The sequence below is a fragment of the Symphalangus syndactylus genome, chromosome 15, assembly GCF_028878055.3.
Source record: "Symphalangus syndactylus isolate Jambi chromosome 15, NHGRI_mSymSyn1-v2.1_pri, whole genome shotgun sequence".
NCBI lineage: Eukaryota > Metazoa > Chordata > Mammalia > Primates > Hylobatidae > Symphalangus > Symphalangus syndactylus.
Genome location: NC_072437.2, coordinates 78381857 through 78406775, shown reverse-complemented (window position 1 = coordinate 78406775; position 24919 = coordinate 78381857). Strand labels below are relative to the sequence as shown.

Here is a 24919-nt window from a genome sequence, read left to right as displayed (position 1 = left end):
ATAAAACATAGATTTATCTTTCGTGTAGTTGTGCATTACGTAGAATATGGTAAGGCAACATCTGAGTTGTAGAAGTGCTACTGGAGTAACAGAGATGAGGAATTGGTTCCGCTCAAAGGAGAGGACTGGAGAAGAGACTTAGAGGGGAGAGTGGACCTTGAAGAACTGATTGGATTTGTCCTGGTGGGGAATGTGAATCATAAAACTGAAGTAGGGGGAACAAGTATGAGGCTGGCGAGTAGTCGGTTTGGCAGGAGCACAGAGTGCCTGCAGGGAGGGCCATGGGAGATCAAGCTGGGAATGTAAAAAGGAATTTTAACTTGATAAATTTTGACTAGGTAACAGGTTCTTTTATCAAGGAGTGACATTTTATGTCACAAAAATTTTTAAACCATTTCTGTCTCTTGGAAAACCCAAAGATAGCAGTGGCATTTGAAAAATTCTTGTTTTAAAAGATTCAAACAATAAAGAAACATGTAGAATGTTTTGTGTCCGTAGATTTTATGTTTAGGAGTTGAATATTAATTTGTAATTAATAGAATGGAGAAAAGCAATCAGTTAATTAGAATTCACTTTATAGGAATGAAATCTAGGCTTAAAATGTGAGAATGATCTGTCTTGCTTTGTTGAAAGTGACCTTGGTATTCGAAGACAGAGCTCCTCATTACTGTCAGTAAGACATATATCTTAAATTGATTAAGGCTAGGTAATCAATTGGTGAGGATTCATTCTTACACTTGTGCCATTGGCAGGCATATTTTAGGTGCTCTCTCTTGGGCCATAAATTAGTGACACTGAGTGCTGTGGATTTACCCAAATAACCTCTTTAATATTTGCTACTGTTAGGTGTAATTAGAAGATACATGAAAGAGACAGGGTGTGGTGGCTCATGCCTATAATCCTAGTACTTTGGGAGGCTGAGGCAGGTGGATCAACATGGCAAAATCCCATCTCTACCAAAAATACAAAAAATTTGCCAGGCATGGTGGCACCCGCTGCACCTGTATCAGCTATTCAGGAGGCCAAGGTGGGAGGATCGCGTGAGCCCTGGAGGCAGAGATTGCAGTAAGCCAGGATCTCAGGATCGAGTCACTGCACTCCAGCCTTGGAGACAGAGGGAGACTCCACCTCAGGGGAAAAAAAAAAAAAGAAAGAAAGTGAGAGAGCCTGGACAACATAACAAGAGCCTTTCTCTACAAAAATAAAATTTAAAAAAAATTAGCCAGGTGTGATGCCACATGCCTGTAGTCCTAGCTACTTGCAAGCCTAAGGTGGGAGGATCCATTGAGCCCAGGAGTTCAAGGCTGCAGTGAGCTGTGATGGCACCACTACACTCCATGTGACAGAGCAAGACCCTAAGACCTTGTCTCTTAAAAAAAAAAAAAAGAAAAAAGATGTGAAATTTCAGTAAATGTTTGCAGAGATGAACGCTGGTATTTAAAAAAGTAGAAGGGATTTTAAAGCAATTACTGCATTTCAGCTAAAATCCAAAGACCTTATCATGGTCTCGTAGGTCCAACATTATCTAGACCTTACCCTCCTAACCTCAGGTCCTACCTTATCTACCACTTCATTGTATCTTGGCTACGTAGGCTTCCTTTTTGCCATGCCAAACTTATCCTTGTCTCGGAGTTTTGTTACTTGCATTTTTCCTTTGCCTGGAATATTCCCTCTGTAGCTCTGCACATCTCAGGTCAACATTACCTTCTCAGAGAGATCTTTTCTGACCACTTTAGCTTGAGACTTCCTCTTCCTTGGTTACTTTCTGGTTACTTTATGACATTTTTTTTCATTTTCTTAGTATCTGAAATTAACCTGTTTATTTGTTTCTGTTTATTTCTTGTCTTATTCTGTCAATATAAGTTCTCTGAAGGCAAGGATATAATGAGATCGTTCTTGTTCTGTATGTAGTAAAGATTCAAACAATAGTAAAGAAGTTGGAACCTTCATACAGTGCTGCTGGAAATGTATAATGGTGCAGTTGCTTTGGAAAACAGTTTGGCAGTTCCTCTAAATGTTAAAACAGTTACCATATGATCCAGTATTTCCACTCCTAGGTATGTACCCAGTAGAAATGAAAACATGCCCACACCAAACCTTGTACACAAATGTTTATAGCAGCATTATTCATAAGCAAAAAGTAAAAACAACCTGAATGTCCCTCAACTGATGAGTGAATAGGTAAAATGTAGTGTATCCACACAGTGGAATATTTGGGAATAAAAAGGGATGAGGTATTCAATCACAAGAACATTACACTAAGGAGCCAGGCATGAAAGACCACATTTTTATTCCATTTATATGAAATATCCAAAATAGGCAAATCTATAGAGAAAGAGGGTAGATTAGTGGTTGCCTTGGATCAGAGGGGATAGGGAGGTTTGGGGTGAGGTGACTGCCAATGTGGATAGTAAATTTAGGGTGATTGAAAATCCTAAAATAGATTACAGTGATAGTTCTATAACTCTATAAATGCACTAAATAATGTCGAATTGTACACTTTAAGTAGATAAACTTCATGATATGTAAGTTTTATCTCAATCAAACTCTTAAAAAGGATTGAAGCAATAAAAAGCATGTAGAATATTTTATCTCTTGATTTTACATTTATCATTTGGATATTATCTGTTTAAAAATAATAGCAGCCTGGGCAACATGGTGAAACTTCATCTCTACCAAAGGAAAAAAAAAACAAAAATTAGCTGGTGTGGTGGTGCATGCCTGTAGTCCCAGCTTCTCAGGAGGCTAAGGTGGTAGGATTGCTTGAACCTGGGGGGTTGAGGCTGCAGTGAGCTGTGATCGCACCACTGAACTCCAGCCTGGGCAACAGGGTGAGACCCTCTCTCTAGAAAATAAAAATTAAAATAATAATGGAATAATTTAATGGGGAAAGTTCAGCTCCTAGTTAGTTCCACAAATGTGGCAAGTGCTCATTAAATAACTGATGGAGGCGGTTAGGTAAGTATGCAGATAATTATGATACAATACATAGTTTGATAAATGCTCAGAGGGGACTAAGCCAGGGGTCATAAGTGTTTGATAGTGTTCAAAATCCATATCTGAGTTTGTGTGAGGGGAATGAGGAAAGGCCTCTTGTAGGAGGCAGCATTCGAGATAAGCTTTGAAGGCTGGTTAGGAAAGACAGGGACGGGGACAAGGCATTGAAAGGAAGCAAGCAGGAGCAGAGGCACGCCAACAGTTACTAGCATATTTTAATGGAGCTGAGGGTGCAGGTAGGATAGGAATGGGAAATAAGGCTGCGAAAATAGATTAGGGTCTGTAGTGGACAATGTGTTTTTACTATCCTCCTGATGCCTAGTGTTACTCCAATGGCTCATACTTAGGAAGAACGATACCTCTTACCTGCAGAGAGCTGGAAGTGTCTGGGGACGTATCCTCCTCTCGCTCACAGAATGTACTGTCAGGAGTGTAACTTTGAAGCAGGGGCTTTGACTTGTTTCCCTCTGTGTCATCAGACTTGAAGCAGGGCTTGGCACCTGGTAAACATTCAGAAAACATTTGAATGAATGAATGAAAATCAAGAAGTGGCAAGGTCTATTTAAAGCAAAGCAAAGTTTATTTTACGAAGCCCCTTGACGAGATTTTTTGGAAGCCTCTTGGATTTGGAGCTAAGGAGTTTAGTTAGGAAAAGAGATTTCTGGTAATACGAGGAATGTTTTAATGAAACGAATTTGGTAGTAACGTGCAAGTTGAACTGGAGGATAGAAGGATTATGTTTGTGCTCTCCATCTCCATTGTCCCTTTCCTATTCCCACTCCATTAGGCCTTGACAAGGGTCAAGGACTTCCCGCAGTCCATTAATAATCTCCTAACATCTCTCCTTGCTTCTACTCTCTCCCTAAATAGGTTGGTGGCAGCAGAATAGAAAGGATCAGATACAAGAGATAACACTGAAGGAAAAATCTACGACTTCAGAAAGTAAATATTTCTAAAAGAAATAGAGAAGTTTTATGAAGTACAGATTTTATTGCAGGGGACTGGCAGTTTTTACTCTTAGGGTTGGCCAGCTAGTAAATTTATTGCATACCTGCATATGTCTGTGGCTTTCGAACTGTGAAATTGTGCGTTGACTCCATGAACAAGTTAATACTGTGAGACTGCCACCCTGTGGACAAAATATCAGGACTAAAACCATCAAGAATTAAAGTTTCATTCATTTGTGATTTACTGTTTTAGAACTGGCTTTGGTTCTTCCACGTTGGTGCATGCAGTGATGCTCATTAAATAGAAGGCTTGAAATTAATTTTTCTCTGAACATTTTCTGAGGCTTTTAAATAAAGGGAATCAAAAATGGAACCAGTAGTTTTAAAAAGCTGCAATGATTCAAGAATGCTTTTTAGATGGTACTTCTTTGCTCCAGAAATTTCATATGAAAGGGTTGGTTTTTTAAAATATTGTGGCATGTAGGCCTGTTGTGAAATGGTCGTTTATCCCTTTTGTTGTACTGATTTTTTTATCCCATTTTATAAGACATATGGTATTATCCTTGAGAGTTATATTTTTTGAGAAATATATCAAACATCCCCCCACACCCTTTTTTGGCTAAGTGAAAGTGGCCTTCTTGCCTCGTTTTTTTGTGGCTTTGGTTTCAGTTGTTAAAAGTTCTCTATGTTTTGGATGGATTGCCTTAATTGTATTTATACAAATGAGTTTGGTTTATATTATGCTACTTATTTAGAAGGACACTCTGCTCACAAATTATACTAGTTTTGTAGTTTCATAAACTAACTTGAATCAAAATAAAATGGTGATTGTGAAATACTTATTTGCTCACTGCAACTCAGGAAATGTTTCAGTTTTGGACTCGTGACCAAATAAAACTTTCCCAAGAGATGAGCTGTTTACAGCCAATAATGTTATAAATGTCTTACACACTTGAATTCCCAGAGGTGTCAGAAGGGGTGGGGTAGCCATTTAGGGCTTGAAATTTGTGTCACCAGTAAAGCAGAAGTGGGCTGAAGCAGCCATCTGAGGTCAGCAATTGTGCCTTATTTAAGAAGGTGATATCCACGCTGAGGAGAATGGATGAATCATTGACCCCCTTGCCACTGATACTTCACCGTAGGGACCTGGTACTTTACTGTAAGGACCTTATGTTTTGGTAATGTACTAATGGTCAACTATAATGTTAATGATCTTAATTTTTTTTTTTTGAGATGGAGTCTCAGTCTGTCATCCAGGCTGGAGTACAGTAGCATGATCTCGGCTCACTGCAAGCTCTGCCTCCCAGGTTCAAGCAATTCTCATGCCTCAGCCTCATAAGTAGCTGGGATTCCAGGCATGCACCACCATGCCTGGCTGATTTTTGTATTTTTAGTAGAGATGGAATTTCACTGTGTTGGCCAGGCTGGTCTGGAACTCTTGACCTCAAGTGATCCTCCTACCTCAGCCTCCCAAAGTGCTGAGATTACAGGCGTGAGCCACCTTGCCTGGCGATTTTAATTATTTAAATATTTCTCTGAGTCAGTTCTGAAAAATGTAGTGTGACAAACGCAATAAACTTTAAGTGTTTGGTTTTATTTAACTTTTTCAAAGTAAATATATGGAGTTGTGGGTAACTTTTCAAAATTATTTTTTGCTAACACATATATCTTATATTCTACAAACAGTACTGTGTAATTGTAAGTGAAGTAGACTATGATGAAAGTGCACGTTTATGTAGGTCTACAAGGTAAATTGCCATATAACGTAGAGGTTAGTATTATTTAGATACAGTTTAAGAAAAGTAACTTTCTTAAATTTATTTTTAAGTATTTACTCATTTATTTATTTATCGAGACAGGGAGTCTGTCTGTCTCCCAGGCTGGAGTGCTGTGTCATGATCATGGCTCACTGCAACCTCTAAATGCTGGGTTCAGGTGATCTTCCCGCCTTGGTCTTCTAAAGTGCTGGGATTACAGGCGTGAGCGACTGTGCCCGGCCAAGGAAAGTAACTTTCAAAATACTTGGTGATCTATTTACTCTTCACCTAGGTATTGAATGAAGACTCAGTAAACTTAAAGACATATTTGTTTTCTAGCCTTCTTTAATAGTTTTGCTATGATACCCTTTTTAAAATTGTAAATGACAATGAACTTACATAAATAAATTTTTAGTTTAACATTTAAGCAACACTTAGGAACCTTTATCACACAATATCTTTCTACATTTTTACGCTATAATGGTTACTATTTCAGGATTAATGGAAGTGTTCACTCCTGGGTTCATTTCACAAATGTAAATACTAAAACATTTTGTTCTTTGAAAAGTAATTCTGGCCAGGTGCAGTGTCTCACGCCTATAATCCCAGCACTTGGGGAGGCTGAGGTGGGCAGATCACTTGAGGTCAGGAGTTCGAGACCAGCCTGGCCAACATGATGAAACCTCGTCTCTACTAAAAATACAAAAATTAACTGGGCATGGTGGTGCACACCTGTAATCTCAGCTACTTGGAGGGTGTATCAGGAGAATCACTTGAACCTGGGAAGTGGAGGTTGCAGTGAGTTGATATCATGCCATTGCACTCTAGCCTGGGCGACAGACTGAGACTCTCTCCCAAAAAAAAAAAAAAAAAAAAAAGAAAGGAAAGTAATTCTGATACAGATGACTTGAACTTTGAAAAAGCAATAACTGTTCTATAAATTTTGTGTGTATGCAAACTTTAAAGCATCTTTTAATTTTGAATGCACGCTAATCACTATTGAATACATACCTTTGATTTAAAACATTTTTGTGCTTTATTTTAAATTTGTGGGAAGGTGCCTAGCCTAGTGACTTTTTGATCCAGAGAGTCATTCTAGATTGTCGTAAATCTTTATTTGCAGTTTAATCTTAAAGTTTTTTGAATTTAGAGTCCAGAGACCAAGATACATTTCTGATTTAGAATGTGTTGATACATTGCTCTATATGAAGCTTTTTTATCCGTTTTCAGGTGTGTGTGTGTGTGTGTTTTTTTCATTTTCAGTTTTAATCAAACATTTAATTCAACTTTTCAAGGTTGTAATGGGATTCATTTTACCTCAGCTGTTCAAACATCTGTGTTAATCATCTATACCCTCTAATGCCAAGGTGCACAGAGCTGAAATAGAAAGGAAGGGTACAGCCACAGGCAAAGAGAATGGGATAAGGTGTCCCAGCGCATGAATCGGGGGCAGTAGTGAAGGAGGAGTATCCTGAAGGGAGACAAAACATAAGCTTAAGGAATTCGGAGCTCCAAGCAGGCAGGTGGCATCAGAGAATTTCAGATATGAGTGGGAATGCCTTTCATTTGTTTTTTTTTTTTTTCCTTCGTTTTTATGCCATTTCACATGAACTACAATATTACTGTTCCTTAAAATGCTACTTTTAAAAACTTTTTTCTTTTGCGTTGCCATTACCTTCTAGAAGGTTGTTTATGGAACATATTTTTAGATGGCTTTTTGCCACAAATTTGTAGGAAGTGAAGGCACATAAAGTTTATATGAAAGCAGTCACAACCTGATACTCATTAGGATGGGTCCTATTAAAACAAAACAGAATGTAACAGGTATTGGCAAGGATGTGAAGAAATTGAAACTCTTGTACCAAGAATTCCTGTGTTGGTGGGGATGTAAAATGGTCTGGCCACAATGGAAAACAGGATGGCACTTTCTAAAAAATCTGAGAGGCCGGGCATGGTGGCTCATGCCTGTAATCCCAGCACTTTGGGAGGCTTAGGCAAGTGGATCACGAGGTCAGGAGTTCGAGACCAGCCTGGCCAATATGGTGAAATCCTGTCTCTAAAAATTCAACAATTAGCTGGGCGTGGTGGCAGGTGCCTGTAGTCCCAGCTACTCGGGAGGCTGAAGCAGAAGAATTGCTTGAACCTGGGAGGTTGCAGTGAGCAGAGACTGTGCCACTGCACTCCAGACTGGGCGACAGAGCAAGACTCCAACTCAAAAAAAAATTTTTTTTGAAAGAGAATTATCATAATCCAGCAATTCTGCTTCTTGATATATACTCAAAATAATTGAGAGCAAGGTCTCAGAGATATTTGTACGCCCTTGTTCTTAGAAGCGTTACAATAATAAATATTTATTATGTTACCAAAAGGTGGAAGCAACCCAAAGATCAATCAGTGGATGAATGGTTAAATAAAGTGTGGTGTGTACATACAGTGAAATGTCATTCAGCCTTAAAAAGGAAGGAAATTCTGACACATGCTACATAACCTTGAGGACATTATGCTAAGTGAAATAAGCCAGTCACAAAGAAGATATACTGCATGATTCACCTTATATGAGGTACCTAGAATAGTCTCATAGAGACTTAAGTAGAATGGTGGTTGCCAGGAACTGGGGGTAAGGGAGAATGGGGGGTTATTGTTTAATGGATATAGACTTTCAGCTTTGAAAGATGAAAAGAGTTTTGTTGCACCACAGTGTGAATGTACTAAAGGTATTGTACTGTATACTTAAAAAGGATTAAGATGATACATTTTGTTCTACTTTACCCCAATTAAATAATTTTAAAAAGCAAATTTCAGTTTGTATTTGGATACTGTATGCACATTATTTATGAATGTAAAAAGCATCTGTAATGATGAAGTTTCTTATTTCACCAATATGTGAGTGTTAGATGCTGGGATAAAACAATGATGAAAGCTGACAAGATCTTCATGAAGCATACAGTTTAGTGGGAGAGACAGACATCGAACAAGTAAAAAGTGTGCTTAAGTGTACATGCATGGCAGGGAGACCCCTAACATGGTGTGGGGAAGGGCTGGATTGAGAAGGCTTCCCTAAGGAGAAGACGTTTCTGTAGAGACCCAAAGGATGACTAAGACTTATGTAAGAGAAAGGGAGAAAAGGGAAGAGAGAGTAGATTGAGGGAGTAGCATTTTGCAAATGATCTGCAAGGAAGAAAGGGTGTACTTTGGGAAATGAAAGGCCTGGCGGGCTGTAATGTAGAAAGTGAGATGTGATGGGAGATGAGGCTGCAAGGTATTAAATCATATAAGACATTCTAGGCCATGTTAAATATTTTGAATTTTATCTTCAGCAGAGTGGGCAGATATTGATGGGTTTTAAATGAGGGATTATGGAGGTGGAATGGCATAGGAGCAAGAAAAATGATGTGCTTTTTTGTACACTTGGTCTTTAACTGTAAACTACCTGTTTAGTATGGTGCTTGAATGTTGGAGGGGATTGTATATTGGCCACCATTGTGGGCTGTTCATATGGTAAAGTGTACTTAAAGGGCGAACTTAAGAGAATTGTCAAGGGTAATTTGAGGATATGTGATTTTCACCTTGATACTGTGACTTGGTAGTTTGAAGCCCTAGAAGTTGATGTTTGCCTTTGGAGAGTCTGGAGTAAGAAGAAGACCTTGAGCTTTTAGGACCTCTAGTGGTAAGTGGTGAGGAGGTGGGGCAGGGAAAACTGAGAAAGAGTAGTCGAGAACTGGGGCAAAATCAGGAGAGTGTTATCAGAGAAGCCAAAGAAGTCTTAAAAGTGATAGGCCTAACACAACAAATTCTGAAAGTGTTCATTGGATTTAGCCCTGGGAGGTCATTGACTTTAGTTAGATTTAGTGGCATAATAGAGGCAGAATTAAGTTAGATTAGGCTGGGTTGAAGAATGAGTGGGAGATGAAGAAATGAGTAGGTGAGGACAGTATATACACATCTTTTGAGGAAGTTTGGCTATGAAAAGCAGGGAGTGAGAATGAATAGTAGTTGTAGTTGGGGTTGCGGTGTGTGACAGGCTGCCAATTCGGGTTCTTTATCTTTTTCTTTTCTTTTTTTTTTTTTTTTTTTGAAGGAAAAACTTGAATTAAAATACCTTTAGCTAGGCATGATAGCTCACGCCTGTAATCCCAGCACTTTAGCAGGCTGAGGTGGGCGGATTGCTTGAGCCCAGAATTTTAGACTAGCTGGGGTAACAAACATACTGGTATCCTGTCACTACAAAATATTAAGAAATTAGCTGAGTGTGGTGGTGTGCCCATAATCCCAGCTACTTGGGAAGCTGAGGTGAGATCACTTGAGCCTTGGAGGTCAAGGCTGCAGTAAGCTGTATTTGCACCACTGCCCTCCAGCCTGGGTGACAGATGGAGACCTTGTCTCAAAGAAAAGGCTATAGGCAGTTCCAAGATGGCCGAATAGGAACAGCTCCAGTCTGCAGCTCCCAGCGTGAGCGATGCAGAAGACGGGTGATTTCTGCATTTCCAACTGAGGTACCGGGTTCATCTCCCTGGGGCTTGTCGGACAGTGGGTGCAGGCCACTGAGCGTGAGCTGAAGCAGGGCGAGGCATCGCCTCACCCGGAAGCAGAAGGGGTCAGGGAATTCCCTTTCCTAGCCAAGGGAAGCTGTGACAGACGGCACCTAGAAAATGGGGTCACTCCCACCCTAATACTGTGCTTTTCCCACGGTCTTAGCAAATGGCACAGCAGATTATATCCCACGCCTGGCTTGGAGGCCTCACGCCCACGGAGCCTCACTCATTACTAACACAGCAGTCTGAGATCGAACTGCAAGGCGGCAGCCAGGCTGGGGGAGGGGCGCCCGCCATTGCTGAGGCTTGAGTAGGTAAACAAAGCTGCTGGGAAGCTTGAACTGGTTGGAGCCCACCGCAGCTCAAGGAGGCCTGCCTGCCTGCCTCTGTAGACTCCACCTCTGGGGGCAGGGCATAGCCAAACAAAAGGCAGCAGAAACCTCTGCAGACTTAAATGTCCCTGTCTGACAGCTTTGAAGAGAGTAGTGATTTTCCCAGCACGGAGTTTGAGATCTGAGAATGGTCAGACTGCCTCCTCAAGTGGGTCCCTGACCCCCGAGTAGCCTAACTGGGAGGCACCCCCCAGTAGGGGGCAGACTGACACCTCACACGGCCAGGTACCCCTCTTAGATGAAGCTTCCAGGGGAATGATCAGGCAGCAACATTTGCTGTTCAGCAATATTCGCTGTTCTGCAGCGTCTGCTACTGATACCCAGGCACACATGGTTTGGAGTGGACCTCCAGCAAACTCCAACAGACCTGCAGCTGAGGGTCCTGACTCTTAGAAGGAAAACTAACAAACAGAAAGGACATCCACAGCAAAACCCCATCTGTACGTTACCATTATCAAAGACCAAAGGTAGATGAAACTACAAAGATAGGGAAAAAACAGAGCAGAAAAACTGAAAATTCTAAAAATCAGAGCACTTCTCCCCTTCCAAAGGAACACAGCTCCTCGCAAGCAACGGAACAAAGCTGGACGGAGAATGACTTTGATGAATTGAGAGAAGAAGGCTTCAGATGACCAAACTTCTGCGACCTAAGGGAGGAAGTTCGAACCCATAGCAAAGAAGCTAAAAACCTTGAAAAAAGATTAGACGAATGGCTACCTAGAATAACCAGTGTAGAGAAGTCCTTAAATGACCTGATGGAGCTGTAAACCATGGCACGAGAACTATGTGACGAATGCACAAGCTTCAGTAGCCGATTTCATCAACTGGAAGAAAGGGTATCAGTGATTGAAGATCAAATGAATGAAATGAAGTGAGAGGAGAAGTTTAGAGAAAAAAGAGTAAAAAGAAATGAACAAAGCCTCCAAGAAATATGGGACTATGTGAAAAGACCAAATCTACATCTGATTGGTGTACCTGAAAGTGATGAGGAGAATGGAACCAAGTTGGAAAACACTCTTCAGGATATAATACAGGAGAACTTCCCCAACCTAGCAAGGCAGGCCAACATTCAAATTCAGGAAATACAGAGAATGCTGCAAAGATACTCCTTGAGAAGAGCAACTCCAAGACACATAATTGTCAGATTCACCAAAGTTGAAATGAAGGAAAAACTGTTAAGGGCAGTCAGAGAAAAAGGCTGGGTTACCCACAAAGGGAAGCCCATCAGACTGACAGCGGATCTCTTGGCAGAAACTTTACAAGCCAGAAGAGAGTGGGGGCCGATATTCAACATTCTTAAAGAAAAGAATTTTCAACCCAGAATTTCATATCCCGCCAAACTAAGCTTCATAAGTGAAGGAGAAATAAAATCCTTCACAGACAAGCAAATGCTGAGAGATTTTGTCACCACCAGGCCTGCCCTACAAGAGCTCCTGAAGGAAGTACTAAAAATGGAAAGGAACAACAGGTACCAGCCACTGCAAAAACATGCCAAATTGTAAAGATCATCGAGACTAGGAAGAAACTGCATCAACTAACGAGCAAAATAACCAGCTAACATCATGACAGGATCAAATTCACACATAACAATATTAACCTTAAATGTAAATGGGCTAAATGCTCCAACTAAAAGACACAGATTGGCAAATTGGATAAAGAGTCAAGACCCATCAGTGTGCTATATTCAGGAGACCCATCTCACATGCAGAGACACACATAGGCTCAAAATAAAGGGATAGAGGAAGACCTACCAAGCAAATGGAAAACAAAAAAAGGCAGGGGTTGCAATCCTAGTCTCTGATAAAACAGACTTTAAACCAACAAAGATCAAAAGAGACAAGGCTATTACATAATGGTAAAGGGATCAATTCAACAAGAAGAGCTAACTATTCTAAATATATATGCATCCAATACAGGAGCACCCAGATTCATAAAGCAAGTCCTTAGAGACCTACAAAGAGACTTAGACTCCCACACAATAATAATGGGAGACTTTAACACCCCACTGTCAACATTAGATAGATCAACGAGACAGAAAGTTAATAAGGAAGGATACCCAGGACTTGAACTCAGCTCTGCACCAAGCGGACCTAATAGACATCTACAGGACTCTCCACCCCAAATCAACAGAATGTACATTCTTCTCAGCACCATATCGCACTTATTCCAAAATTGACCACATAGTTGGAAGTAAAGCACTCCTCAGCAAATGTAAAAGAACAGAAATTAAAACAAACTGTCTCTCAGACTACAGTGCAATCAAACTAGAACTCAGGTTTAAGAAACTCACTCAAAACTACATGGAAACTGAACAACCAGCTTCTGAATGACTACTGGGTACATAATAAAATGAAGGCAAAAATAAAGATGTACTTTGAAACTAATGAGAACAAAGACACCACATACTAGAATCTCTGGGACACGTTTAAAGCAGTGTGTAGAGGGAAATTTATAGCACTAAATGCCCACAAGAGAAAGCAGGAAAGATCTAAAATTGACACCCTAACATCACAAAAGAACTAAAGAAGCAAGAGCAAACACATTCAAAAGCTAGCAGAAGGCAAGAAATAACTAAGAGCAGAACTGAAGGAGATAGAAACACAAAAACCCTTCAAAAAATCAGTGAATCCAGGAGCTGGTTTTTTTTAAAAGATAAAATTGATAGACCACTAGCAAGACTAATAAAGAATAAAAGAAGAATCAAATAGATGCAATAAAAAATGATAAAGGGGATATCACAGCCGATCCCACAGAAATACAAACTACCATCAGAGAATACTATAAACACCTCTATGCAAATAAACTAGAAAATCTAGAAGAAATGGATAAATTCCTGGACACATACACCCTCCCAAGACTAAACCAGGAAGAAGTTGAATCCCTGAATAGACCAATAACAGGCTCTGAAATTGAGGAAATAATTAATAGCCTACCAGCGAAAAAAAGTCCAGGACCAGACGGATTCACAGCCGAATTCTACCAGAGGTACAAGGAGGAGCTGGTACCGTTCCTTCTGAAACTATTCCAATCTATAGAAAAAGAGGGAATCCTCCCTAACTCATTTTATGAGGCCAGCATCATCCTGATACCAAAGCCTGGCAGAGACACAACAAAAAAAGAGAATTTTAGGCCAGTATCCCTGATGAACATCAATGCAAAAATCCTCAATAAAATACTGGCAAACCGAATCCAGCAGCACATCAAAAAGCTTATCCACCATGATCAAGTGGGCTTCGTCCTGGGAATGCAAGGCTGGTTCAACATATGCAAATCAATAAACATAATCCATCATATAAACAGAACCAATGACAAAAAACACGTGATTATCTCAATAGATGCAGAAAAGGCCTTTGACAAAATTCAACAGCCCTTCATGCTAAAAACTCAATAAATTCTGTATTGATGGGACGTATCTCAAAATAATAAGAGCTATTTATGACAAACCCACAGCCAATATCATACTAAATGGGCAAAAACTGGAAGCGTTCCCTTTGAAAACTGCCATAAGACAGGGATGCCCTCTCTCATCACTCCTATTCAACATAGTGTTGGAAATTCTGGCCAGGGCAATCAGGCAGGAGAAAGAAATAAAGGGTATTCAATTAGGAAAAGAGGAAATCAAATTGGCCCCCTTTGCAGATGATATGATTGTATATCTAGAAAACCCCATCATCTCAGCCCCAAATCTCCTTAAGCTGCTAAGCACCTTTAGCAAAGTCTCAGGATACAAAATCAATGTGCAAAAATCACAAGCATTCTTATACACCAATAACAGACAGAGAACCAAATCATGAGTGAACTCCCATTCACAATTGCTTCAAAGAGAATAAAATACCTAGGAATCCAACTTAAGGCATGTGAAAGACTTCTTCAAGGAGAACTACAAACCACTGCTCAATGAAATAAAAGAGGATACAAACAAATGGAAGAACATTCCATGCTCATGGATAGGCAGAATCAATATCGTGAAAATGGCCGTACTGCCCAAGGTAATTTATAGATTCAGTGCCATCCCCATCAAGCTACCAATGACTTTCTTCACAGAATTGGAAAAAAACTACTTTAAAGTTCATATGGAACCAGAAAAGAGCCTGCATCGCCAAGTCAATCCTAAGCCAAAAGAACGAAGCTGGAGGCATCACGCTATCTGACTTCAAACTATGCTACAAGGCTGCAGTAACCAAAACAGCATGGTACTGGTACCAAAACAGAGATATAGACCAATGGAACAGAATAGAGCCCTCAGAGATAACACCACACATCTACCACCATCTGATCTTTGACAAACCTGACAAAAACAAGAAATGGGGAAAGGATTCCCTATTTAATAAATGGTGCTGGGAAAACTGGCTAGCCATATGTAGAAAGCTGAAACTGGATTCCTTCCTTATACCTTATACAAAAATTAATTCAAGATGGATTAAAGACTTAAATCTTAGACCTAAAACCATAAAAACCCTAGAAGAAAACCTAGGCATTACCATTCAGGACATAGGCATGGGCAAGGACTTCATGTCTAAAACACCAAAAGCAATGGCAACAAAAGCCAAAATTGACAAGTGGGATTTAATTAAACTAAAGAGCTTCTGCACAGCAAAAGAAACTACTATCAGAGTGAACAGGCAACCTATAGAATGGGAGAATATTTTTGCAATCTACTCATCTGACAAAGGGCTAATATCTAGAATCTACAAAGAACTCAAACAAATTTGCAAGAAAAAAACAAACAACCCCATCAAAAATTGGGCAAAGGATATGAACAGACACTTCTCAAAAGAAGACATTTATGCAGCTAAGAGACACATGAAAAAATGCTCATCATTACTGGCCATCAGAGAAATGCAAATCAAAACCACAATGAGATACCATCTCACACCAGTAAGAATGGCGATCATTAAAAAGTCAGGAAACAACAGGCTGGAGAGGATGTGGAGAAATAGGAACGCTGTTACACTGTTGGTGGGACTGTAAACTGGTTCAACCATCGTGGAAGACAGTGTGGCGATTCCTCAATGATCTAGAGCTAGAAATGCCATTTGACCCAGCCATCCCATTACTGGGTATATACCCAAAGGATTATATATCATGCTGCTATGAAGACACATGCACACGTATGTTTATTGCGGCACTATTCACAATAGCGAAGACTTGGAACCAACCCACATGTCCAACAATGATAGACTGGATTAAGAAAATATGGCACATATACACCATGGAATACTATGCAGCCATAAAAAGGATGAGTTCATGTCCTTTGTAGGGACATGGATGAAGCTGGAAACCATCATTCTCAGCAAACTATCGCAAAGACAAAAAACCAAACAGTACATGTTCTCACTCACAGGTAGGAATTGAACAATGAGAATACTTGGACACAGGAAGGGCAACATCACACACCAGGGCCTGTTGTGGGGTGGGGTGAGTGGGGAGGGATAGCATTAGGACATATACCAAATGTAAATGACGAGTTAATGGGTGCAGCACACCAACATGGCACATGTATACATATGTGACAAATCTGCACGTTGTGCACATGTACCCTAGAACTTAAAGTATAAGAATAATAAAAAAAAAAAAAGAAAAAGCTGTAACCCCAGCACTTTGGAGGCCCAGGCAGGCGAATTACTTGAGGTCAGGAGTTAAAACTGGGCAAAGTGAAACTTGTCTTTACTAAAAATACAAAAATTAGCTGGGTGTGGTGGCATGCAGCTGTAATCCCAGGTACTCAGGAGGCTGAGGTAGGAGGATCCCTTGAACCTGGGTAGGCGGAGGTTGCAGTGAGCCTAGATTGTGCCACTGCACTGCAGCCTGTGTGACAGAACAAGACTCTGTCTGAAAAAATATAGATAAATAAATAAATAAATAATATCTCCTATAGAGTCTAGGAAATATTTGAAAAATATACACTTTGCTTAAACAGGACCTACTGAATACAAATGTGACCTTCCGACTGACTTAGTCTAAATATGGTATTCCGGGATTGTGTACACACAGGTATTGAGATGTGAAGGTCTGTATGTTACTATACTAACTTCGTATTGAGATGTGAAGGTCTGTATGTTACTATACTAACTTCTGATCATCTGGAAAGTAAAAAATAGAGAATCTTAGGTCCACCTAAGACCTACAGTTGAATCTTTAGGTGTAGGACTCAGGAGTGTGTGCATCTTTAGATGATTCTGGTGCATCTGATCTATGGCCTGGCTTTTTGAAGTCTTCTGGATGCCCTTTTTTTTCCCCCTGGAGACGGGGTCTCACTCTGTTGCTCAGGCTGGAGTGCAGTGGTGCAACAATGGCTTACTGCACCCTCTGCCTCCTTAGCTCCAGTGATTCTCCCTTCTTAACCTCCCAAGTAGATGGGACTACGGGTAGGCGTCACCACACCCGGCTAATCTTTTTGTATCATTTGTAGAGACAAGGTTTCTCCATGTTGCCCAGGCTGGTCTCCTGAGCTCCAGTGATTTTCCTGCCTCAGCCTCCCATAGTGCTGGGGTTATAGTCATGAACCACTGCACCCGGCCCTGGGTGCTTTTTAATAGTTCTGTCTTGAGGATTAAATGAGATGTGTATGTCAAGGACTTAGCAAAGAAAGACTTTGAAAATGTCTGCTTATACAATTAGGAGGATAGTGTAATAGGTTTTTTTTTTTGGATGAAACCAGCTTGATCCTTTTTTTTTTTTTCATACTGTAAAAGTGCTGCATGCTCTGTATAGGTTCTTCTCTAGCTGCTTTTCGTACTTCTTCCCTTTCCTCTTTGCATTCTAGCCATGGTGCTTCCTCCTACCCCACTGCCTTTGTGCCTATAATTTTCTCTCCTGATATGGTATGCTTCCTCAGCCTCTTTGCATGACTGGCTGCTTAACATTCAGGTTTCATATCCACGGTCACCTTTTCAGAAAGGCTATCCCTAATCACTCTATCTAAAATAGGTTTTCCTGGTCATTCTTTGTCACTTTGTTGATTTCCTTCAAATGGGGACAGGGACCATGTTTGAATTGTTTACCTTAGTCTGCAGAACAGTGCTTGGCTCATAGTAACTACTTAAATACCAAGTAACAAATAAGAGTCATAGAATCTTACTAGCCAGAGTAAGTACTGTTAACTTTTTGTGCAGGGATCCCCAGCCCCCTCAGGCCTGCAGACCTGTACCCATCCGTGGCCTGTTAGGAACCAGGCGGCACAGCAAGAGATGAGCAGCAGATGAGTGAGCATTACTGTCTGAGCTCCACCTCCTGTCAGATCAGCAGCAGCATTAGATTCTCATAGGAGTATGAACCCTATTGTGAACTGTGCATGTGAGGGATCTAGGTTGCCTGCTTCTTAAGAGAATCTAATGCCTGATGATCTGAGGAGGAACAGTTTCGTCCCAAAACCATCCTCCCCAACCCCTGCCCCCCATCCGTGAAAAAATTGTCTTCCACAAAACTGGTCCCTGGTACCCGAAATTGTTGGGGACTGCTGTTTTAGTTGACCATCATTGCATATACTGAAATGTAGATCATGCATATATAAGTATTATGTGATCACATACTGTTTTGTAACTTTTATATTTCACTTAAATATATCCTGGAGATTTTTCCATATCTGTACCATTTTATTTAGACAATAGCAGTATGGTACATTCCATATAATGGGATATAGTTTCTGTGACATTTCCTGATTTACATAATAGTTTGTTTCTAGTTTCTTACTACTTTGAACAATATTGTGCTGAATATATATCTACATCTTTGCATATGTATTTATTTTATTAGAATAAATCCCAAGGACTGAAACTGCTAGATAAAAAGATAGAGGCATTAAAGTCTTTTGGTTGTGAAGTTGCCTTCTGGAATGATACTCTTTGAACTCTCATAAATAAAATATGAAAACATTTTTTTCCATGTACCCTCTCTAATCATTTGAATCTTTGCTAGTTTAATTTAGTAGGTGAAAAATGGCATTGTTTTTCTGCTCTGAGGTTGTGAGAATGAACATCTTTTCCCATATTTGACTACATTTCTTTTCTGAAGTGCCTATTCATGCCTTATGCCTGTTTTTCTATTAGGGTATTTGTTTCAGTTAACAATAGCTTTTTCCCTCCATATTTTATTATGAAAGTTTTTTTTTTTGAGATGGAGTCTCGCTCTGTCACCCAGCCTGGAGTGCAGTGGCACGATCTCGGCTCACTGCAAGCTCCGCCTCCCGGGTTCACGCCATTCTCCTCCCTTAGCCTCCCGAGTAGCTGGGACTACAGGCACCCGCCACTACGCCCGGCTAATTTTTTTGTGTGTTTTTAGTAGAGACGGGGTTTCACCATGTTAGCCAGGATGGTCTCGATCTCCTGACCTCGTGATCCACCCGCCTCGGCCTCTCAAAGTGCTGGGATTACAGGCGTGAGCCACCGCGCCCGGCCTATGAAAGTTTTAAAACACACGGCACAGTTGAAATTTTCTAATGAGTACTCATATGCCCACTACCTAGATTTTTATTAAATTGCAGATATCAGTACATTTTCACTTAAATATTTTAGCATGCATGTTATTGAACAGTGTTTCAGTATTTTAGTTTTTTTCTTTGGAGATAAAAAAACTTACTTAGAACTAAATACATGTATCTCTTTACCTTAAACACTTTATTTTAACTTAAAACATAGAATTGGGTGTTAATTGATCAATCTTTTGATGAAGGGTCCAAGACCATTTTCTTTGAGAATGAGCCCACTGTCACAGTTCTGTATTGTATCATCTTTCCTGCACATCCACAATATGTTGCCTAAGATTTCTAGTTTTCATTTTTTAAGCGAAGCAAGAGATTTATTTTGGAAAGCATTTGCTGAGTTTTGACAAATGTATTTGCCTGTGTAAGCTAAACTTAGGAATAGTTTTTTTTTTTTTAAAGGACTTTTTGTCATATTTTTCCCTAGTTTGTTCTTAGCCTTAGCTTTGGTTATGGTAATTTTAAAAATTATTTATTTACTTACTTACTTATTTTTTAAGATGGGGTATTGCTGTGTTACCCAGGCTGGTCTCAACCTCTTGGGCTCAAGCGATCCACCCACCTTGGCCTTCCAAAGTGCTGGGATTACAGACATGAGCCACTGTACCTGGCCTAGGTTATAGTGCATTTACATTTTTATGTAGTAAAATGTCATCCTTTTCCTTTACTTTTTTTTCTGCCTTTTTGTCATACATAGAAAGTCTTTTTTTTGGCAGTCTCTGTCACCCAGACTGGAGTGCAGTGGTGCAATCTGGGCTCACTGCAACCTCCGCCTCCTAGGTTCAGGCGATTCTCCTGCCTCAGCCTCCCAAGTAGCTGGGATTACAGGTGTCTACCACCATGTCTAGCTTATTTTTGTATTTTTAGTAGAGACAGGGTTTCACCATGTTGGCCAGGCTGGTTTTGAACTCCTGACCACAAGTGATCCACCGCCTCGGCCTCCCAAATTGCTGGGATTACAGGTGTGAGCCACTGCGCCTGGCCAGAAAGTCATTCTTTATCAATTAGTGTATAAATGTTTATCCATATTTTATTCCATACTTCTTTTACATTTAAATGTCTAATTGGAATAGTGTGATATAGGGACTTAAAAATTTTTGGCAGTGCTTTTAAATTGTTAGCTAATGCCATTTGATGAACGAACTTCCTTTCTGTGAATTTTTTCAGACAAGATAGAATCTAATGTTTTTATAGATACCTTTTCTTTGAGACAGGGTCTCACTGTCACCCAGGCTGGAGAGCAGTGGTGCCATCTCAGCTCACTGCAACCTCGATCTCCTGGGCTCAAGCACTCTTCCTGCCTCAGCCTCCCCAGTAGCTGGGACCATAGGCATCAGCCACCATGCATGGCTAATTTTTGTATTTTTTGTAGAGATGGGGTTTCAACATGTTGCCAGGTTGGTCTCTAACTCCTGGGCTCATGTTGTCTGTCCACCTTGGTGGCCTGATACCATTTTTATTATCATCACTGCCCAAAGTGCTGGGATTACAGGCATGAGCCACCTCACCTGGCCTGATTCCATTTTTATTATCTAAGTTTGTATGTAATATCAGATCTTTTTATTTTACATCCTGTCCTATTTATTCCTATACTTTGCTGCTTGAGGTAATTTGTGGCATATTCCTCCTCACTGTTCCTTTTTTTTTTTTTTTTTTTAAGGTTTCTTCACTTTGCTAACATAGTCTTTCTTTGGGTGAACTTTAGCAGAGCCTTGAGGGATGGGGAGAAAAAATATAGTGGGGAGACAGTAGCAAGAGCGAAAGCAGGAGGTTGGTAAACTCTGGAGATTTACCTCAATAACTTGTAATTGAATTCTTAGTCTGTGTAGCACATTATACATGCATATTTTTGTATTCTTAAATTTGGGAAATGTCTGTTGAGGATGTTCAAACTAATTTGTTTTTTCTTTTTTTTTTTTGAGACGGAGTCTCGCTTAGTCGCCCAGGCTGGAGTGCAGTGGTGTGATCTCGGCTCACTGCAACCTCCGCCTCCCAGGTTCCAGCAATTCTCCTGCCTCAGCCTCCCGAGTAGCTGGGACTACAGGCGTGCGCCACCATGCCCGGCTAATTTTTGTGTTTTTTAGTAGAGATGGGGTTTCACCATATTGGCCAGGCTGGTCTCGAACTCCTGCCCTCATGATCCATCCACCTCCGTCTCCCAAAGTGCTGAGATTACAGGCATGAGCCACCGTCCCCGGCCTCAAACTAATTTCTAAAGTTCAAAGTATTTTTGAGATTCGAGGTTTGGGATGTTATAGAAAGGACATAGGATTCTGGAGTGAAAATGGATTTAAATGTTGGCTTTAAGTTTACTAACCATGTGGCCATGGGCAAGTCGTAATTTTTGACCAAATGTATGTATCACAGATATTATTTCTCATTATTCTGTTACTTGACTGGGTGATTCTTGAGATCTAGGCTGACCCATCTTGGCCTAAAGGCTTAATCGCCTTCAGGAAAGAGACTTGGAGATAGAAACTCGAGAACATTAAAAACGCTTAGCACATTGTATATGACACTTAGCACATTGTATGTGCCCAAGAAACATTTCCTAAAATGAATGTAAGTCTAAAATACTTTAAAGTTTTTTATATATATATATTTTTATTATACTTTAAGTTCTAGGGTACATGTGCACAACGTTCAGGTTTGTTACATATGTATACATGTGCCATGTTGGTGTGCTGCACCCATTAACTCGTCATTTACATTCAGTATATGTCCTAATGCTATCCCTCCCCACTCACCCCACCCCACAACAGGCCCCAGTGTGTGATGTTGCCCTTCCTGTGTCCAAGTGTTCTCATTATTCAATTCCTACCTATGAATGAGAACATGCGGTGTTTGGTTTCTTGTCCTTGCGATAGTTTGATGAGATTGGTGGTTTCCAGCTTCATCCATGTCCCTACAAAGGACATGAACTCATCCTTTTTTATGGCTGCATAGTATTCCGTGGTATATATGTGCCATATTTTCTTAATCCAGTCTATCACTGTTGGACTTTTGGGTTGGTTCCAAGTCTTCGCTATTGTGAATAGTGCCGCAGTAAACATACGTGTGCATGTATCTTTATAGCAGCATGATTTATAATCCTTTGGGTATATACCCAGTAATGGGATGGCTGGGTCAAATGGTATTTCTAGTTCTAGATCTCTGAGGAATTGCCACACTGTCTTCCACGATGGTTGAACCAGTTTACAGTCCCACCAACAGTGTAAAAGTGTTCCTATTTCTCTATTTTTAAGTTTTAAAGTGTCATTTGTGTCAGTGATTTGACTTCAAGTATGGAGGGAGAGAAGCAGAGCAGTTTAGCTATAGCTAAAATGTTTTATTTGTCATCATAGTAAAACATGAGTTCAAAGAAAGTATTAATTGTTCATCTATATGGCATTAAGAAATATGAATAAATAAAGCCAGAGTCTAAAATCTTATTTGAACATTCCTTTTTACTGAAACTTAGCTGCTTGCTTCTAATTAGAAAAAAAAATTTTTTTTTGGCCGGCCATGGTGGCTCACGCCTGTAATCCCAGCACTTTGGGAGGCCGAGACAGGTGGATCACGGGGTCAGGAGTTCAAAACCATCCTGGCTAACATGGTGAAACCCTGTCTCTACTAAAAATACCAAAAAAAAAAAAAAAAAATTAGCCGGGCGTGGTGGCGGGCACCTGTGGTTCCAGCTACTTGGGAGGCTGAGGCAGGATAATGGTGTGAACCTGGAAAGTGGAGCTTGCAGTGAGCCGAGATTGCACCGCTGCACTTCAGCCTGGGCGACAGAGCAAGACTCCGTCTCAAAAAAAAAAGAAAACAAAAAAGAAAAGGTTTTTTGTTGTCGTCAATTTTTGTTGTTGTTGTTTTTAAACAAGAAGTTGTGTAAGTAAAGGCCTGAAAGGGACAGAAGTCAAAAAGTCAAAGGGAAGGGCCACTTTACCCTAATCTTTTGGGAGTTTTCCTTTTTTTTTCTTTTTGTTCTTTTCCTCATCTCTGTATCTCTTTGTCTCTAAAGTATTATTTTTTCACCTATTAATGTATGAGGGTGTTGAGGTATAGACCCTGGGTCAAATCTAGAAGCTATTCTCTCTTTACAGATGCAGAGCTTTACTGCTGTAGACTTGATTCCCAAACAGGGCTACCAGACCCATCCTAACCCAGCTGTTCATAGAATTTGGATTAAGTCAGGAAAGTGGGAAAGTGGCCTTGGCTTTTCGTGTACTTTAGACCTATACAGTAGTCTAAGTGACCAATGGCTCAACTGGGTGGAAAAGGAAAAAAAAAAAGGTTTATCATTGAGCCAATAATTAGTTCAATTTCTGAATGTTTCATTTAGCAGATATTTATTAAATAACTACTGTGGGACAGGCATGATATCATGCTGAAATAAATGACCAATGAGGCATGTAAACAAATGATACAGAATATAATGTTCTTTACCAGGTATTCCAGCAGAGTAGGAAGAGTATTCCAGTAGGAAGAGTTCTGAAGGAAATCTGTTCATCCTTGAGTGCTCAAAATGCAGAGAGTGCTTTGCGCATAGCAGTAACCATAAGTGTGTGTACTAATAAATAAACACGATTCAAACAATGTGATTAGATCATTTACAAAATACTGTGAGAGCACAAAGGAGGAAGTGACCAGTTCTTCCTTTTAATGACACAGTGAGGAGAAAAAGGCTCTTGGGGGAGATTCAGTAGGTGGAGAAGGCCTGAAAAGGTAGAGTGAAAAAGCTTTGAACTAACAAGTTCAGATGTAGAGTATATGCGGGGGTGGGGGGGCGGTGGTGGAATGCGCAGAAGTAAGGCATAATAAGGTAGAGTGAAGTCAAGATGGATAAATGTTTTGTATTGGAATTTATTCTGTGGGTGCTGATAGGCCAGTGAAGGTTGTTTTTTTTTTTTAATACGAATATTAAGGGGTAGAATTTGAGACATTCCTTTAAAAATAAATTATTCTCGAATTGGGAAATCAAATGATAGAATTGTAAAAGTTATAAGCATATATGTTAGCAATGAGTATGGCTAATAAGTCGTATAATATATGGTGGAATCTGTTTTATCCCTTTCAGATAACATATAATCTTGGTGTAGGTAAAACCATTTTAATCAAAATATGCATGATGGCATCAGTTTGTTTTTGAAAGAAATGTATTTTTGCTTTATGAAATTATTACAGATTTTATTCTTTCTTAAAGATTCTGGCATTTTTTTAAAACTTATTTTGAAATGATTTTAAGTTTAGAAAAGAGTTTCTTAAATAGCACAAAGAGGTCCTGTATATTTTTTATCCAGTGTCCACTGATGTTAACGTCTTATGCAGTCATAGTATAGTGATGAAAACTAAGAAACTAACATTGGTACAGTGCTATTAACTGTAGACTTTATTAGGATTTTCCCAGCTTTTCCACTAATGTCCTTTTTCTGTTCCAGGATCTAGTCCAAGATATACCACACTGCACTTAATTGTTATCTCTCTTATCCCCCCAAATCTCTTTTGACTTTGACCCTTTGGAAGAGTACCAGTCAGGTATTTTGTAGAATGTCCCTCAATTTGATTGTGTCTTTTGTTTTCTTGTGATTATGGCCTGAAGTAATGAGTTTTGGGGCTATTGGAGGTTTTTTAAAATTTCATTTTATCTTTCAAATTATCATAAAGTTGACTTTTTTGTGTACAGCTCTGTGAATTTTGACACGTCTAGGTTTGTGTAACCATCACCATAATCAGGATACAGAACAATTCATCACTTCCCAAAATCCTCATGCTCTGTCAGTAGTCACACCCTCCCCATAATCTATATCCCTGGAAACCACTGATCTGTTCTCCA

General features: G+C 39.9%; 2 protein-coding genes across 3 annotated transcripts in view; one reads left to right on the top strand and one right to left on the bottom strand.

Moving 5' to 3' along the window:
* Positions 1 to 24919, top strand: part of ELF1 (E74 like ETS transcription factor 1) — a 125718-nt gene that overhangs the window by 2828 nt on the left and 97971 nt on the right. The window contains exon 2 of one of the 2 annotated variants that reach the window (XM_063619050.1): positions 3868 to 5103. The exons of the other annotated variant lie outside the window; for it this stretch is intronic. The gene's annotated coding sequence lies outside the window, so the exon portion shown is untranslated. The remainder of the gene's footprint in view (positions 1 to 3867; positions 5104 to 24919) is intronic. 2 annotated transcript variants of the gene reach the window in all.
* LOC134732648 (transmembrane protein 78-like) lies at positions 1729 to 23619 on the bottom strand. The gene is made up of 4 exons (XM_063619085.1): positions 23533 to 23619; positions 4049 to 4126; positions 3364 to 3497; positions 1729 to 2845 (listed from the first exon to the last, which is right to left on the bottom strand). The coding sequence occupies exons 1-4, from the start codon at positions 23594 to 23596 to the stop codon at positions 2738 to 2740; spliced, it is 384 nt and encodes a 127-aa protein (XP_063475155.1). The 5' UTR covers positions 23597 to 23619; the 3' UTR covers positions 1729 to 2737.

What these genes read in the sequence shown, in the direction of transcription:
- LOC134732648 (XM_063619085.1), bottom strand. Translation starts at nt 23,596, where the DNA reads ATGAACAGATTTCCTTCAGAACTCTTCCTACTGGAATACTCTTCCTAC. An exon ending in AAAGCCACAGACATATGCAG is followed by an intron (nt 3,498 to 4,048) that starts GTATGCAATAAA and finishes AATGTTTACCAG; the next exon opens with GTGCCAAGCCCTGCTTCAAG. An exon ending in ACACTTCCAGCTCTCTGCAG is followed by an intron (nt 2,846 to 3,363) that starts GTAAGAGGTATC and finishes TTTATTTTCTAG; the next exon opens with AGAGAGGGTCTCACCCTGTT.